Genomic DNA, 17,665 nt, shown 5'->3' with positions numbered 1-17,665 from the left:
TCTTCTACCCAAGGCTACGAACTTATCAATCACCCCTGCTGTGGACCACCTGGAGGTCTAAGATGCTCTCGGTACATGGATGTGCAGTTCAACTCTTTGAGTGATAATGCATAAAGTTTCAAGTTAATAACTCATCTCCTTCTATCATCAATCACCCCTGCTGTCGACCACTTCTATAAAGAAGGGATCTGTATGCTCCATGACCACTGGACTAAGTGTGTACATGTAGGAGGGGACTATGTTGAAAAATAAATGTGCTAGGTTTTCTAAAATTGACTCCTTCTACCTTAGGCTACGAACTTATCAATCACCCCTCGTAAAACACAAAATAATTGATTGCTTAAGTATTCACCCTCTTTAATATGACACATCAAATCATCACTGGAGGAGCCATTTGGTGTTAGAAGTCACATAATTAGTTAAATAGAGGTCACCGTGTGCCATCAAGGTGTTTCAATTGATTGTAGTAAAAATACACCTGTATCTGGAAGGTCCAGCTGCTGGTGAGTCAGTATCCTGGCAAAAGCTACACCATTAAGCCAAAAGAACACTCCAAACAATTCCAAGATTATTGAAAAGCACAAGTCAGGAGTTGGATACAAAAAAATTTCCAAGTTACTGAATATCCCTTGTAGTACAGTTAAGTAAATTATCAGGAAATGGAAAGAATACAGCACAGCAGTAAATCAGCCTACAGCAGCAAAAACTGAGTGACCATGCAAGAAGGGGACTAGTGAGGGAGGTCACCAAGAGACCTGTGACAACTCTGGAGCAGTTACAAGCTTCAGTGGTTGAGATGGGAGAGACCGTGCATACAACAACTGTTGTCTGCATGCTTCATCAGTCACAGCTTAAAGGGACGATGGCAAAGACAAAGCCACTGTTGACAAAAAACTCACATGAAGTCTCGGCTAGAGTTTGCCAAAAGGCATGTGGGAGACTCTGAAGTCAGCTGGAAGAAGGTTCTGTGGTCTAACGAAACAAAACTTAAGTTGTTTGGCCATCAGACTAAATGCTATATTTGGCATAAGCCAAACTGCACATCATCAAAAACACACCACCCCTATCGTGAAGCATGGTGGTGGCTGCATCATGCTTTGGGAATGCTTCACTGCAGCAGGTCCTGGAAGGCTTATAAAGGTAGAGGGTAAAATTAATGCAGCAAAATATAGGTAAATTCTGGAGGAAAACCTGATGTAGTCTGCAAGAGAACTGCAACTTGGGAGAATTGTTTTCCAGCAAGACAATGACCCCAAACAAAAAGCCAAAGCTACACAGGAATGGCTTAAAAACAACAAGGTTAATGCAATGTCCTAGTGTGGCCAATTGAGAGTTTTGGCTGGACTTGAAAAGGGCTGTTCACTCACGATCCCCATGCAACCTGAGCAGTTTTGTAAAGAAGAATGGGAAAAAATTGCAGTGTCCAGATGTGCAAAGCTGATAGAGACCTATCCACACAGAGTTAAGGCTGTACTTGCTGCCAAAGGTGCATTTACTAAATACTGACTTGAAGGGGGTGAGCAATTATGCAATCAATTAATTGGTGTTTAATAATTGTAATAAATTTAGACCAATTTGTAGAACTCTGTTTTCACTTTGACACAAAAGAGTCTTTTCTGTAGATCAGTGTCAAAAAAAGTCAAATTAAATCCACTGTGATTCAATGTTGTTAAACAATAAAACATGAAAACTTCCAAAGGAGGTAAATACTTTTTATAGGAGATCTATATAAAACAGCAAAAGGAAAGCAAAGAAAGTGGTGAGGTAATGTTCATGGCTTTATTGTCCATTAAGAAAGCAGATGGCAGAAGGAAAGAAGCAGTTCCTGAATTGTTGAGTGTGTCATCAGGCTCCTGTACCTCCTCCCTGATGGTCACAATGTAAGAAAGACAACTGAGAATCCTTAAAGATGTACAGTACATGGGATAGAGAGTTGGAGGATACCTACAGCAAGTTCTATGATTAAACTCAATCACTTTCACAGCAATTAGTAGAAGGGGGACTGCCTACAAGTTCTGGGTGAGATCAGGAACCAAATATATTCATTGCTTACTGTAATATCTTTGATAACTTAAAGTCCAATGAACTGTTAACAAGAGCAAAGCCATAAAGAAATGTAAAATCTCCCAAAAAATGACAGCCAATAGTTACAGTAGGAAATAATATCTAATTAATTTTCTTGATTTCCACGTTTTAGACAATAAGACATGGGTGCAGAATAAGGCCACTCGGCCTATCGCATCTGCTCTGCCATTCCATCATGGTTAATTTATTATCCCTCTCAACCCCATTCTCCTATCTTCTCCACATAACCTTTGACACCCTGACTAATCAAGAACCTATCAGCCTCTACGTTAAATATACGCAATGACTTGGCCTCCACAGTCATCTGTGGCCATAAATTCCAGATTCACCACTCTCTGGCTAAAGAAATACCACTGCAAAAAGCTCTGAATCATAGGTTTGCAAGACAAAGGCATATGTTATGTACAGATGGAGAGAGTAAACATGTTTTCAAGAACATTAGTTCAATTTCTCTCTCAAAAATTTGGCTGATCTGCTGAGCTTTTTTCACACTTTCCATATTCTGTTAGGCAGTGCAATTCAGAAAGAGAGATCTCCTTCACAAAGATTCTTGAAAATCTGTACTGGTGTTCTGTCTATCTGGTGATCTACATTGACAATTTAAATTCCAATTAAGTCCTGATGAAGGGTCTTAGCCCAAAACATCGACTGTTTATTCCCCTCCATAAATGCTGCCTGACCTGTTGAGTTCCTTCAGCATTTGTGTGTGTTAGGTATATATTTATTTAGTTAGAGATTCAGCTTGGACCAGACCCTTCTAGCCCTTTGAGCTGCACTGCCAGCAACCCATTATTTAACCTTATCCTAATCCCGGGACAATTTACAATTGCCAATTAACCTACTAACCAGTACGTCTTCAGGCTGTGGAAGGAAACTGACACTTTCTATGGAGAGAACCTGCAAACCCCTTACAGAGGACGCAGGATTTGAACTCCAAACTCCAATGCTTGAAGCTGTAATTGCATTGTGCTAACTGCTATGCTACCGTGGCATCCCATAAAAATGATCGGCCTGCCCAAACTCATTGGTGCCTTGCTCTCTGAGACCAGGCATACTTGGGCTGAGCCTCTGGGTGCAGTATTCTGCTGATCAGTGAGATTCAGCAAAGGAGACAGTGTCCACCCCTCCATTGTGTGATCAAGAGCTGCACTTCCAGAAATGTCTCGACAACTGGCGAGGACCCACCTGCAGTCCACAGACACAGCTCTTGGAAGATTAGTGGTGAATCCAGGGCCTGAGGAAGGGTCATGGTACAGAATGAATAAACAGTTGATATTTCCATAGATGCTGCCTGACCTGCTGAGTTCCTCCAGCATTTTGTGTGTGTGTGGCTCTGGATTTCCAGGATCTGCAGAATCTCTTGTAATTCTGACATGCGATATACACTGATCAGGGAGATGGAGCAGGAGCCTGAAAACCCACACTCAATGGCACCGAAATATCTTCTTCCCCTTCACCATCAGATTTCTGAATAGTCCATGAACACTACTGCATTATTCTCCTTTTTGCACTATTATTTTATTTTGTAATTTAGTGCAGTTTTTAGGCCTTTGCACTGTACTGTTGCCGCAAAACAAATTTCACATCATATGTGATAATATTCCCCGCTATGGCCACTTACCTCTTCTCCTTACCTGCCTATCACCTCCCACTGGTGCCCCTTCTCCTATGGTCCACCTTCCTCTCCTATTAGGTTCCTTTTTCTCCAGCCCTTTGCCTTTTCCACCTATCACCTCCCAGCTTCTTCTTTCATGCCCCACTCCCCCACTCAGCTGACTTCATCTTTCATTTTCCAGCTTGTCCTCGTTCCCCTCTCATGGAATCTTCCCCCTTCCTTTCCAGTCCTGATGAAGAGTCTCAGCCTGAAACGTCAACTCTTTATTCACTTCCATCGATGCTGCTTGACCTGCTGAGTTCCTCCAGCATTTTGTGTGTTGCTCTGGATTTCCAGGATCTGCAATCTCCCTTGTGTCAGTGATAATAAACCTGATTTTGATCAAATTCGTGACTGAGGTCACACCAAGCTGGATAATTTTGATGAAGCAGACATGAACTCAAAACTATAATAAAACATTTCTGTGGGCAAAGTAGCCACCACAGCTGAATTTCAAGGTGTCACAAGATTATGGAATATATTTAATGAAACTATACAGAAGCTGATAGGTGAGAGGCAGGCAGTAACAAGTCTGACAATTCAAAACAGATTAGACTTTTATGGACCTGACCTGATGCATAACAACCAGCAGAGCTGCTTAGTAGTGCCAGCTTGAACCCAATTAGCCGGTTGAAAATCTCGGAGAGGTTGAAGTCCAGTCTCCCTCTTAGTGAACTGCCTGTCACTGGAGCCTGCATTGGAGTGTGTTAATAGGAAAGGACAAGAGTTCATTGGATTTTCCAGCTCTAACAGTAATTCCCAAGGGCCGAGGGTAATCAAATGGAAGAAACAGTGGGCACAGAAAATTTGATAGAAGAAGCTTCCTTTTTTGTTTAGCTTCAAAGTAAATCTTATTATCAAAGTACATATATGTCACCATATACAACCCTGAGATTCATTTTCTTGTGTGCATACTCACTAAACCTTTCGAATAATAATCATAACAGAATCAATGAAAGATCGTAACAACAGGGCGGGCAGCCAGTGTGCAAAAGATAACAAACTATGCAAATACAAAAATAAATTATACAAAAGAAATCATAATAAATTAATGAATATCGAGAACATGAGATGAAAGTGAATCGGCTGTAGGAACATTTCAGTGATGGGGCAAGTGAAGTTGAGTGTCCCCTCTGGTTCAAGAGCCTGGTGGTTAAGGGGTAATAACTATTACTGGTTAAGATGGCGCGACTGAAATTGTGTGACAGCCTACTGGTAGTCAGATGGCAAGAAATACAATGAAAAACATACTAATAATGCTTTTTCTAAAGTAAATTGTGATCAACTATCACTGGAAACATGAAGAAGCAAGTGAGGGTGAAGCTAATTCGAAAGATGAGCCATACTGGTGTATCGCAAAGGCAGAGCACAACGTGTTCAAGTCGTAGTTGCAGATGGAGTTGTTATTGCTGTTGGAGTGAACGACTTGTAGAGGAATCCATGCGGAAGAGTTATGATGCCTGTCCACCTAACCCGGGTGCGAGGCTGGATCACACCAATTGCTGAGCCGATTTGTGAGATCGAGAATGGCTTCGGGCTGGGTATGGAGCGAGGCACTACTTGGTGCTTGGACAACTTATATGCCTGTCCAGATAGATTACCCCAAGTGTTGGGAACAGAGGTGAGAGTCAGGCTGATTTAGCTCATTCTCCTACGGTTCATCTCCTCTCCAGTGGATGTCGTCTTTGCTAGTTTCATGGCGTTTTTGTCCTATTAATATGATGAACTGAGATACAGGCTTGGGCCTACTACTTTGACTGCTCTGGGGAGCAGATCCAAGGACTCAGTCTGGCTCGGAATACTGTCATTTGCATCTACTGTTTGCAGGATATGTGCTTTTTACCCTTCTATCCTGCGCAGTGGCTATGGCCTTTCTTTTTCTGACTTGGGTTCTTCGGGTTTCTTGTTTTGTGGCTGCCTGTAAGCAAACAGATCTCAAGATGTATAATGTGAGTACAACAGGGGCTAAGCACATAGCCTTGTGGTGCACCTGTGCTGATGGAGATTGTGGAAGAGACGTTTTTGCCAATCCAAACTGACCGAGGTCTGTGAGGAAATCAAGGATCCAAATTGCATAAGGAGTCATTGAGCCAAGGTCTAGGAGCTTATTGATAGTTGATTTAAATATATTTAGTTGTTCAGAGTTGTGAAAGTTCGCACAGACTTTCGTTATAGCTCTTAAATTCCTCAGTTTTTTCCCCAATTAATTTCAAATTTATATCAACTATAAATTTTATATAAGCTATCTTACCATACATGGGAGCAGAATTAGGCCATTTGGCCCACTGAGTCCATCATGGCTGACTTATTATCTCTCTCAACCCCATTCTCCTGCCTTCTCCCCATAACCTGTGACACCCTGGCTAATCAAGAACCTATCAACATCTGCTTTAAATGTAACCAATGACTTGGCCTCCACAGCCATCCAGGGCAATAAGTTCCACAGATTCACCATCCTCTGGCAAAAGGAATTCCTCCTCAACTCTGTTCCAACTGGATACCCCTCTATTCTGAGGTGGTTCCCTCTGGTCCTAGACTCCCCCACTATAGGAAACATCCTCTCCACATCCACTCTATCTAGACCTTTAAATATTTTATACTTTTCAATTAGATGACCCTCAATTAGACAATACACTTCCCTACTCTATATTCCATCTGTCATTTCTTCAGCAGACTCCCTGCTGCCAACAATATTTGTCCCTCCATTTACCTTTATATTATCCGTAAACCTGGCCACAAAGCCATAAACTTATCATCCAAATCACTCAAATATAACGCGAAAAGAAATGGCCTCAACCCTGACCCCTGCAGAACACCACCAGTCACCCGTAGCCAACCAGAATTCTTTGTCTTCTACCAGTAAGCCAATCTTCTATCGATGCTAGAATCTTTCTTGTATACTCAGACCCTGCATACCGCTGATTCATTGCAACGCGGTTATTTAATTCTTTATTATATATTTTTTAAATGACAAAAATTCATTCTAAACAATACTTATGACCTCTTCTTAAGAGTGGCAGCCATTACAGTAAACATTCAATCAGCCAAGGAGAATGTTTTACATATGCTCTGAGCCACCACAACCAATCACGTATTAGTTCACTCTCTGCCTCCCTCACGTGGTTAAATGTTCTTGCTCCCTTGCCAATTTATTCCATTCTTTTTACCCATAATGTCTTCTCATGGTGACAGCCTTAATAATGAAGAGCTTTGAGAAATGGCAGAGCAACACATCCTGGGTGAATCTGAGGACACGGATGGAGAAGATGAAGATGAAACATTATTAAGAAATCTTACCACAAAATTCCTCAACACTAGCATCACCGTGATCACACAAATGATGGACCAGTTCGTCGATAATCCCCGTGTCTGGGAGCGAAGCCTCCTCAACTCTCGATGCCCACTTGAAGAAGAAGCCAAAGATAGAGGAGGACCCACTGCCCAGGCCCTCCTCTGAGATGTGACCACCACCCGCTTCCCTCCCCTCTGTAGCTGCTGCCATGTGTCGCTGCTCCACTGATGTACAGGTTAGGCCTATTCGCGTGTTTGTTACTCCATGAATTACTGCATATACATAAAATAGTATATCATGTATCTCCGCTTTTATATATTTTATCAAGCAAACATGTCTTTACGTAATGTTATAATGACCTTGCAAAACACTGACTTACATAGCGCTCCACCTCCAAGGAACACATCTTCAGTGCTAAGTGGGGCCTGAGTGCAATACCATCTCTCCTCTTGTAAGGCAGCCTCACAAATATGCAACATCTACAGATTCTCCTTTGTCTATCCTACTTGTTATTTCCTCAAAGAATTCCAACAGAACTGTCAGGCAAGACTTTCCCTTGAGGAAACCATGCTGACTATAGCCTATTTTATCATGTGCCTCCAAGTACCCTGAGACCTCATCCCTAATAATCGCCTCCAACATCTTACCAACCACTGACGTTAGACTAACTGGTCTATAACTTGCTTTCTTCTGCCTCCCTCTCTTAAAGAATGGAATAACATTTGCAATTTCCAAGTCTTCTGGAACCATTCCAGAATCTAATGATTCTTGAAAGATTATTACTAATGCTCCCACACTCTTCAGACACCTCCTTCAGAACCCTGGGGTGATGTCTATTTGGTCCAGGTGACTTATCTACCTTCAGATCTTTCAGTTTCCCAAGCACCTTCTCCTTAGTAATAACGACTACACTCACTTCTGTCTTTGACTTCCCTTGTCAACCACGGTTGTTTCATCCTCCCTTTAGAATATTTCTTCATCCTTGGGATATATCTACCCTGCATCTTTTGTATTGCCACAGAAGCTCCAGGCATTGTTGCTCTGCCGTCATCCCTACTAGTGTCTCCTTCCAATCAACTCTGGCCAACTTCTCTCTCATGTCTCTGCAATTCCCTTTGTCCCACTGCCATACTGATACATCTAACTTTACCTACTCCCTCTCAAACAGCAGGGTGAATTCTATTATATCATGATCATTGCTTCCAAAGGGTTCCTTTACCGTAGGCTCCCTAATCATATTTGGTTCATTCCACAACACCAATCCAGAATTTTCTTTCCCTTAGTGCGTTCAACCAGAAGTTACTCTAAGAAGCTATCTTGTAGGCATTCTACAAATTCCCTCTTGGGACCCAGCACCAACCTGATTTTCCCAATCTATCTGCATATTGAAATTCCTCCATGAGTAACACAACATTGCCCTTTTTATATCCCTTTTTTATCTCCTGTTGTAATTTGTATCCCATATCCTGGCTATTATTTGGAGGACTGTATATAACTCCCATCACTGTCTTTTTACCCTTGCAGTTTGTCTCTACCCACAACAATTCTACATCCTCCAAGCCTATGTCACTTCTTTCTAAAGATGTGATTTCATTTTTTATGAACAGAGCCATACCAGCCCCTCTGCCTACCTGCCAGCCCTTTTACTGTAATGTAACTATGATCTTCTTTCAGCCACGAATCAGTGATGCTCACAACATTGTACCTCCTAATTTCTAACTGCTGCAAGATCATCTACTTTATTCTGTCTGTGTTCATTCAAATATAACATCTTCATCACCCTTTTTGACTTTGTCCCCATGTTACATTTTAACTCATCACACTGACTGCAGTTTTGCTCTATCATGGTCTCATGGCACACTGCATCTACTTGTATACACTGCCCCATCCTCAGCCCTATCATCCCAGTTTCCATTCCCCTGTTAAATTAGTTTAAACCTTCTCCAATAACTCTAGCAAACCCGTCCGCAAGGAGGGACATGATAAAATAGGCTGAAATCAGCATGGTTCCCTCAAGGGAAAATCTTGCTTGACAAATCTGTTGGAACTCTTTGAAGAAATAACAGGCTGGATAGACAAAGGAGAATTGGTTAACGTTGTGTACTTGGATTTTCAGAAAGCCTTTGACAAGGTGCCACACATGATGCTGCTTAACAAGTTATGAGCCTATTGTATTACAGGAAAACCCATGGATAAAGCAGAGGCTGATTAGCAGAAGGCAAAGAATGAGAATAAAGGGAGCCTTTTCTGGCTGGCTGTAGGTGACCAGTGGTGTTCCACAGGGGTCTGTGTTGGGACCACTTCTTTTTACGTTAAGTCAATGATTTAATGAATATCCTAAATTTGACCAAAGAAAACATTTAATTTCAATGAAAGAAAACACATGCAAAGGAACTTGGGAGTCCTTGTGCAGGATTCCCTGAAGGTTACCTTGCAGGTTGAGTCAGTGGTGAGGAAGGCAAATGCAATGTTAGCATTTATTTCAAGAGGATTAGAATATAAAAACAAGGACATAATGTTGAGACTTTCTAAAGCACTGGTGAGGCCTCACTTGGAGTACCGTGAGCAGTTTTGGTCCCCTTACCTTAGAAACCCCTTTACCTAATTGAAACTTATCGAATGGTGAAAGGCTTTGACAGAGTGGATGTGGAGAGGACGTTTGCTATGATGGGAGAGTCTAAGAACAGAGGACACAGAATCTGTGGATTTTGTTGCCACAGGCAGCTTTGGAGGCCAAATCATTCGGTATATTTAAGACAGAGTTTGATAGATTCTTGATTGGTCAGGGCATGAAGGGATAAAGGGAGAAGACAGATGATAGGAGTGGAGAGGAAAAATGGATCAGCCAACCAGATCTTATTTTGGTTCAGGTCAGCAATTCAGAGATTATTACCCTGGAGGTCCTGCTTTTTAGCTTTTCACCAACTACCTATATTCTCTCTTCAGGACCTCCTCCCATTTCCTACCTGTGTTATTGGTACCACAACTTCTGGCTGCTCACCGCCTTCAGAGTGCTGTGGACTCAATGAGACAGAATTTCCTGTCTACACCACTAACTATGGAATCCCCTATCACTACTGCACTCCTCCACTCTCCTCTTCCCTTCTGAGCCACAGAGCCAGACTCAGTGCCAGAGCTTGGGTCGCTGCAGCTTCCCTGTGGTAGGTCCCACCCCCACCCCCCCCATCAACCAAACCAACAGGATTCAAAGCGGTATACTTATTGCTGAGGGGAACAGCCACAGGGCACTCTGCACTGGTTGCCTTTTCCTTTCCCCTTGCCTGAGTCACTCGCATGCCTGCCTCCTGCAACTTAGGGGTAACTACCTCCCTGTAGCTCCTATCTACCACCTCCTCATTCTCCCGTATGAGCCGAAGGTCATCGAGCTGCAGCTTCAGTTCCTTGATACAGTCTCTAAGGAACTGCAGCTCAGTGAACCCTGTGCAGATGTAGTCATCAGGTAGACTAGAGGTCTCCCAAAGCTCCCACATTTCACTCGAAGAACATACCTTTAAATCTGGGCCCATTCTCAGCACACTGGCTATGTATAACAGAGAAACTTACTTAGAGCTTGCATCTATGCCTGTTGAGCCAAGGCCGAACCACTCTAACACTGGCCCACTTACACAATGGCTGCTCCATTACAACTTTCTTTTTATTGGCCCAAATAAGACTCACTCCCAACAAGACTTGCAGGCTTCAATTGACTACAGCCCTTCAAGATGTTACTCTCTCATTTGTTACTCCAAACAATGACTCACTCCTGAGGAGATTAGCAGTTTTCGATTGAATCCCACCCTGCAGGATGTAGTTCTCTCACTCGCTACTTCGAATAATGACATATATATGCAATATATTTTTGTTTTTTATTATTATTATTGTGTTCTTAATCTTATTTTAATTTAAGCAGCCTCAGATCCGGAGTAAGAGTTCTTCTTTACACTTGTGCACTGGAAATCACATTAAACAACCTTGAATTTAGTTTTAGCTGGAACGACAGTTTGAAATTGATTGAAAGGAATGAGCTGCCAGTGGAAGGCTAGATTACACTGTTTAAAATATGTGTGGAGAAGTACAGGAATTGGAAATGTTCAGAGCAGGTTTCCAACCTTTTTATGCCATGGACCAATACCATCCAGCAAGGGGTCCGTGGATCTCAGGTTGAAAATCCCTGGTTTAGAGGAATTTGAGCCAAATACAGAAAAATGGGATTAGCTCATGAAGGTACCTTGGTTGGCATGGGCAAGTTGGGCTGAACGGCCCGTTTCTGTGCAGTATAACCCTGTGATTTTACAAGAAGCCACACACCCAACGTTTCAGGAACAGGAACAGATTCTTCCCCTCCGCCATGACATTTTTGACTGGACAATGAACCTACCAATACTACCGTACTATTTTTTGCACCATTTATTTTATTTTTTTACTATATATTTATTGTAATTTATTGGTTTATAAATTATGTATTGCAATGTACTACTGCCGTAAAACAACATTTTTCACGACATATGCCAGTGATATTAAATCGGATTCTGAAGTTAATCCATCAGAGGTAAAGCCTTCCCCACCACTGAACACACCTACATGGAGTGTTGTTGCAGGAAAGCAGCATCCATCATCAGGTACCCCCACCACCCAAGTCATGCTCTCTTCTCGCTGCTGCCATTGGGAAGGAGATACAGGAACCTTAGCACTCACATTACCAGTTTCAGGAACAATTACTATTCCTCAACCATCAGGTTCTTGAATCAGAGGGTAACTTTACTGGCCTTATTATTGAACTGTTTCCACAACCTATGGCCTCAGTTTCAAGGACTCTTCATCTCATGATCTTGATATTTATCATTTATTTATTTATTTATTATCTCTTCCTTTTTGTTTTTGCACAGTTTGTTGTCTTCTGCACGTTGGTTGAATGCCCGAGTTGGTGCGGTTTTTCATTGATTCTATTACGGTTATTGGACTTTACGGAGTATGCTGGCAAAAAAAATCCTCAGGTTTAGATATAGCAATATATGTGTAGTGTGATAATAAATTTACTTTGAATTTTGAAGCGGGACTGCCAATTAACCTACTAACCCCGTACATCTTTGGAATCCCGTAGCGGAGCATCCAGAGAAACCCCATTTGGTGATGGAGAAAATGTAGAAACACCTTATAGACAGTGAGGGAATCGAACCCTGATTGCTGGTGCTGTAATGCTACCCTACTGTGCCACCACAACAATTTTACTGATCAGACAAAGTGGGTCAAGTGGCGAGAAACAAATTTCAAAGGTTTTCTGTTGTTTTATAATATTATATATCATTGTGAGACCATTATATCTTGTGTTCTCGTTATTTATTGCTACTTATTTATATTCTGCATTTGCACAGTTTGTTGTCTTCTGAACTCTGGTTGAATTTTCAGTGATCCTGTTGTAGTTACTATTCTTCAGATCTGCTGAGTAAGTCCACAGGAAAATGAATCTCAGGGTTGTATATGGTGACATATCTTCTTTTGATAATAACATTTATTTTAAACTTGTGCCCAGAAACTCTTCTGGACATTTAATATTATGAAGAATTCATCATTTGAAGGATACCTGATGACCCTACCACACCCAGCCTCCCCCCCCCCCCTGATCACTGAGACCGAGAATCAGGAATCAGATAACCTCATTGAATCTATTGAATGTTGAAAGGTGTCGATAGAATGGATGTGAAGAGGATGTTTCCTGTGGTGGGGTAATCCAGGACCAGAGGACATGGCCTCAGAATAGAGGGGTGTCCTTTTAGAACAGAGAAGAGGAGGGATTTCATTTGCGATTGGCGATTCTGTGGAATTTGCTGCCACAGGCAGCTGTGGAGGCCAAGTCTTTGGGTATATTTAAGGTAGAGGTTGATACACAGTAGATTCTTGATTAGTCAGGGCATGAAGGGATACAGGTAGAAGGCAGGAGGTTGGGGCTGAGAGGGAAAATGGATCAGCCATGATGAAATGGTACAGCAGATATGATGGGCCAAATGGCTTAATTCTGTTGTAATATCTTATGGTCTTATGGATATTTGGGTAGGCAGGAAGCACAAGTGCCTGTAACCTCCTGAGGTCAGAGGTCTGTGCAAGTCTAGCATATAAGGCCTGGATTTCGGGATCCTGTGATTGGTGAGTCCTGGAGTTTCTATCGAAGATCAGAGCCTGGAGGGCGAGGACCAAAGTCAATGGATCTGGAAGTCAACAGCCACATCTGTGAGTCTGTGAGATCAATGGAGACTGGAGGGCAGAGGTGACACTTCATGTGCTTGTAAGAGGATAGCTGGGAGTAAAGCAGCTTGTTTTGCTGTTGCTGCTTGATCACAGTGGACATGCGGAAACAAGATCATTCAAAACTAGGTGGTGACACTGGCACTGCCAACCAATACATAATTAAAAAAACATAAATTACACTAACTATAATTAAAAAGTAAACAAGTGCAAAAAGAGAAATACATTAAAACCAATAAAGTACAAATTAAAAAATTTAATTAATTAGGTAGTGTAATAAGAGAGCAAAAAAATTAAGAGGTAGTGTTCATGAATTCAGGAACAGCTTCTTCCCCTCTGCCATCTGAATGGACATTAAACCCATGGGCACTACTTCACTACTTTCAAATTTTTATTTTTATACTACTTATTTAACTTAACTTTCTCACTGTAATTCAGGCTTTTTTTAATTATTCAGTGTTGCACTGTACTGCTGCTGCAAAGACATAAATTTCCTGACACACTTATTGTATTTTTAATTGTGATACTGTGCGGAATAGGCACTACTGGCCCGTTGAGTCATGCTGCCCAGCAACCCCAATTTAATCCTAGCTTAATTACAATAACCAATTAACCTATCAACCGGTGCATGTTTGCACTGTGGTAGGTAATCAATGTTTCCTCTAATTTGTAATGATCAGTGTCCGCCAACATATAGTGCTGTGCAATATTTTTGCCTAGTGACATGTACGCACTGAATTTTTAAGTGGAAGTAAACAAAGTTATTCTAAGGATAATAAACTATCAAGTCCCGTTTGTTGTTCATTGTTTAAAATAAATAACTGTCAATAAGAACTTTGATCTCCTCTGGGTTTGATCATTTTTGCTCTCATTCATCTGCACTCTCACAAAATTTACGTAGCAGGCCTGCAGTGGGTAATGCAGGATTTTCTCACTGGAGCTTTTGCATACCATCCATATGTGATTTGCTTGCTAAGTACTGCTTTAAAAAGTCAAGTTTTCAAATATCACTCCACTTCTCCCCACTTGCAAATTCTCCAGCAACTTTTCCATCGTGACAATACATGTAGGTAACACCAGTTTCGGAGTTGTATATAAATATTTCTCATAGCTGCATCTTCCTGACATCATGAGATCTCAGTATAGTGTTTCTACTGTTTCATTAAGCCATTCCGCTCTAAGTGAACTAGCAGATCTTTTGCGCTTCACGCCTTTTGCTTCTTTGGATTTCCACATCGTGAATCATTAATTTCTTCAGAAAAAAAGTATAAATAAGCCCATTCTAAAATCTGCAGACAAATCACTGCAAACCCCACATTGTCAACACCTGTCCGCATCAGAAACCGGCAAAGGAAATGTGATTGTGTACAATCGTGAAATATACTTAACTTGCCAGCGAGGTAGAGGGTGACAACCTTTTGTGCGTAGTTTAAATACCTTGGGCACTGGTAGCAGAATGTGTGCACACGTACATCTAGGGAACACTGGAGGAAACCCACACGGTTACAAGGAAAACATACTGACTCCTTACAGGCAGCGACAGGAATTGAACCTAGGTTGTCTGCACTGTGCTGATGATATTAAACCTGATTCTGATTCAATGGTTCATTGTTTGTTAAGAAATCTAATGGCAGAGGGGAAGGAGCTTTTGCTGAAAAGTTGAATGTGTGGCTTCTTGTGAAGTCATGGAGTTGTACAGCAGACCAGGAAGAAACGTGATAACGCTGCCAATAGACAGAAACACAACAGTAATCAAATTTAGACATTTGATCACAAAATTCTGTCCACTTTACCACAGCTTTATTAACTTTGTAATCCTGCAGGAATAGAATAATAAAACCGATTTAAATAAACACTGAAGATTAAATGTGAGCTTATCATAAAAAGCAGCAGCTCTGGAAGAAACAATTCCCAGCCTGATAAAACAGAATTTCACAGCAAGGCCTCAGGTACAAGAAAAACATGCACATCATCAATAGGACTCCTGTATGGTACCAGACTCCTTAAGGACTCGCATTCCACTGTTTTCTTCTCCTTCTAACGGGACACAACCTATTTTACACTTAGCACCAATGAATTTACAAAATAGCTTTTAAGGCCATCGCACAGAAATGATTAAAGTGGTTTGCTTGGTTAATTTAGGAAATCAGCAGCTGGCAGAGCAGAGCCAGCTTGCCGTGCAGAGCACAGACTGGTGAAAAACTATGTATCCAGACCCACACAACGAGGGAATGTGTAGTTACCTCATCTGCAGAGTACTGACGGCTCACTGCTCCAATTCAGCAGCTCTAACGAGAAAATTAGGAACGTACACTTTCTGTGTTTACTTAGTGATTCATCAGCTGTAATACTTCCAGAGAATAAACTAATCTAAAACGTAGATTTAAACATAATAAGAATCTCAAAGACATTACCTTGAATGATCCTGACTGGAATCTCTGCTTTCTGCTGGTGACAAGCTAGTAGAGTGCGCTGAACTTCTCGCTGAAGACTTCATACTCGACTTTTTTGGTGATAAAGACCGTGAGCGTGAACGTAAAGGTTTTTCTTTTAACTTGGGGTGAGATTTTGAACTTTTTTTCTTCTTCTTTTCATATGGAGACCTGGGAGATGCAGATTTTTAAAAAGAAATGTGTGAATAAAGTATCGTTGAAATGAAAAGCCTACTGGACAATGCATAAACAAGTTACCCAATAACATCACTAAGTATAGCAGTTATTTATTTATTACTATTATTCCTTTGTTTCTTTGTTTTTGTATTGTAACATCAGAATCTTTGCCCTCTTGGTTGCAGAGGCTACCTCTCTCCCTCCTGTCTGAGAGACTGAAGTGTTGGATCATGGACTGTAGTTTTTGATGGGACTCTAGATCAAGGTCTCCTGCAGGGCTTTTGCTATTGCTTGGATGGTGGGGGCGGTGGGATGTGGGGGTGGTGCTTCTGTTGATGTTTGTGTGACAGGAAGGGGAGGAGGTGTCGGGTTTTTATGTTTCTAACATTGATTCTATGGGGGTTTTTTGTTTTGTGGATGTCTGTAAAGAGTACGAATTTCAGGTTATATACTGTATATGTTCTATGATATTAAATTGAATCTTTTGATTTGAACTATGTGCAGTTTGTTGTCTTTTGCACACTGGTTGTCGGCCCTATTGGGCCGGACATTCAATGATCCTATTACAGTTACTGGACATATATGTACTTTGATAATAATTTTACTCTGAAGAGCAGAACATCCAACTTTCCTTACTACCATTAAGTACGCTCAGCAGGTGGTTTGAATTCTTAAAGTGTTCTTCACCTTACTTTTGACAACTCTTCAGATTTATTAAATGAATACGTATCATAAGATAACTGTTAAGAGGCTTAATATTCCACACATCCATACTTGTGGTAGGAAATCATAACATCGGAAGTCGTGTGCATGGGTGGGTGTGAGAATGGAAAGGGGCTCGAGTTGCTGCTGTTATTTCGTTGCATGCTGTGTTTTGCTGAATATTATGCTCATATTACATTGGCACCAGAATATGTGGTGACACTTGCGGGCATCCCCCAGCATATCCTTCGACTTTGTTGGGTGTTAACACAAACGACTCATTTTGCTGTATGTTTCGATGAACGTCATCATCGTCATTATGTGCCATATCGTATGACATGGGCAAGTATGGCCTTTTGACCATAATCGTTCTTGGCAAGTTTTTCTACAGAAGTGGTTTGCCATTGCCTTCTTCTGGGCAGTGTCTTTACAAGATGGATGACCTCACTCCAGTTATTATCAATTCTCTTCAGAGATTATCTGCCTGGCGTCAAGATTTTGCATAACCAGGATGTAATATGTACCAGCTGCTCATATGACCTTCCACCACCTGCTCCCATGGCTTTACGTGACCCTGATCGGCAGCTAAGCAGGTGCTACACCTTGCCCAAGGATGACCTGCAAATTAGCAAGGGAAGGAGAGCCTTACATCTCCACTGGTAGAGATATATTGTCACCAGAAGGACATGTGATAAATAAATCTGAATCTTAAGTTTGTGACTGGCTGCATCATAGCCTGGTACGGAAACACCAATATCTTTGAACGGAAAATCCTACACGAGGTTTTGGATTCGGCCCAGTACATCACAGGTAAAGCCCTTCCGACCACTGAGCACATCTATACGAAACACTGTTGTAGGAAAGCAGCATCCATTCAGAGATCCTCAGCATCCAGGCCATGTTCTCTTCTCGCTCCTGCCATCAGATAGAAGGTACAAGAGCCTCAGGACTCACACCACCACGTTGAAGAACAGTTAGTACCCCTCAACCATTTGAATAAAAGGTGATTAACTACACACACTTGCCCATCCATTGAGATTTTCCCACAATCAATGATCTAACTTCAAGGACTCAATCTCATTA

The 17,665-nt window shown here is 41.6% G+C and overlaps 1 protein-coding gene across 4 annotated transcripts in view; it reads right to left on the bottom strand.

Annotated features, from left to right (window-relative positions):
• sfswap (splicing factor SWAP) overlaps nt 1-17,665 on the bottom strand; it is a 189,788-nt gene that overhangs the window by 18,633 nt on the left and 153,490 nt on the right. For all 4 annotated transcript variants that reach the window (XM_063074057.1, XM_063074058.1, XM_063074056.1 and 1 more), the window contains exon 16: nt 15,686-15,874. In XM_063074057.1, coding sequence (XP_062930127.1) covers nt 15,686-15,874 — 189 coding nt within the window. The remainder of the gene's footprint in view (nt 1-15,685; nt 15,875-17,665) is intronic.

Source organism: Mobula hypostoma, chromosome 21 (assembly GCF_963921235.1).
Source record: "Mobula hypostoma chromosome 21, sMobHyp1.1, whole genome shotgun sequence".
In the NCBI taxonomy this organism is placed as follows: Eukaryota; Metazoa; Chordata; class Chondrichthyes; order Myliobatiformes; family Myliobatidae; genus Mobula; species Mobula hypostoma.
This window is presented reverse-complemented; position numbering and strand designations above follow the sequence as displayed.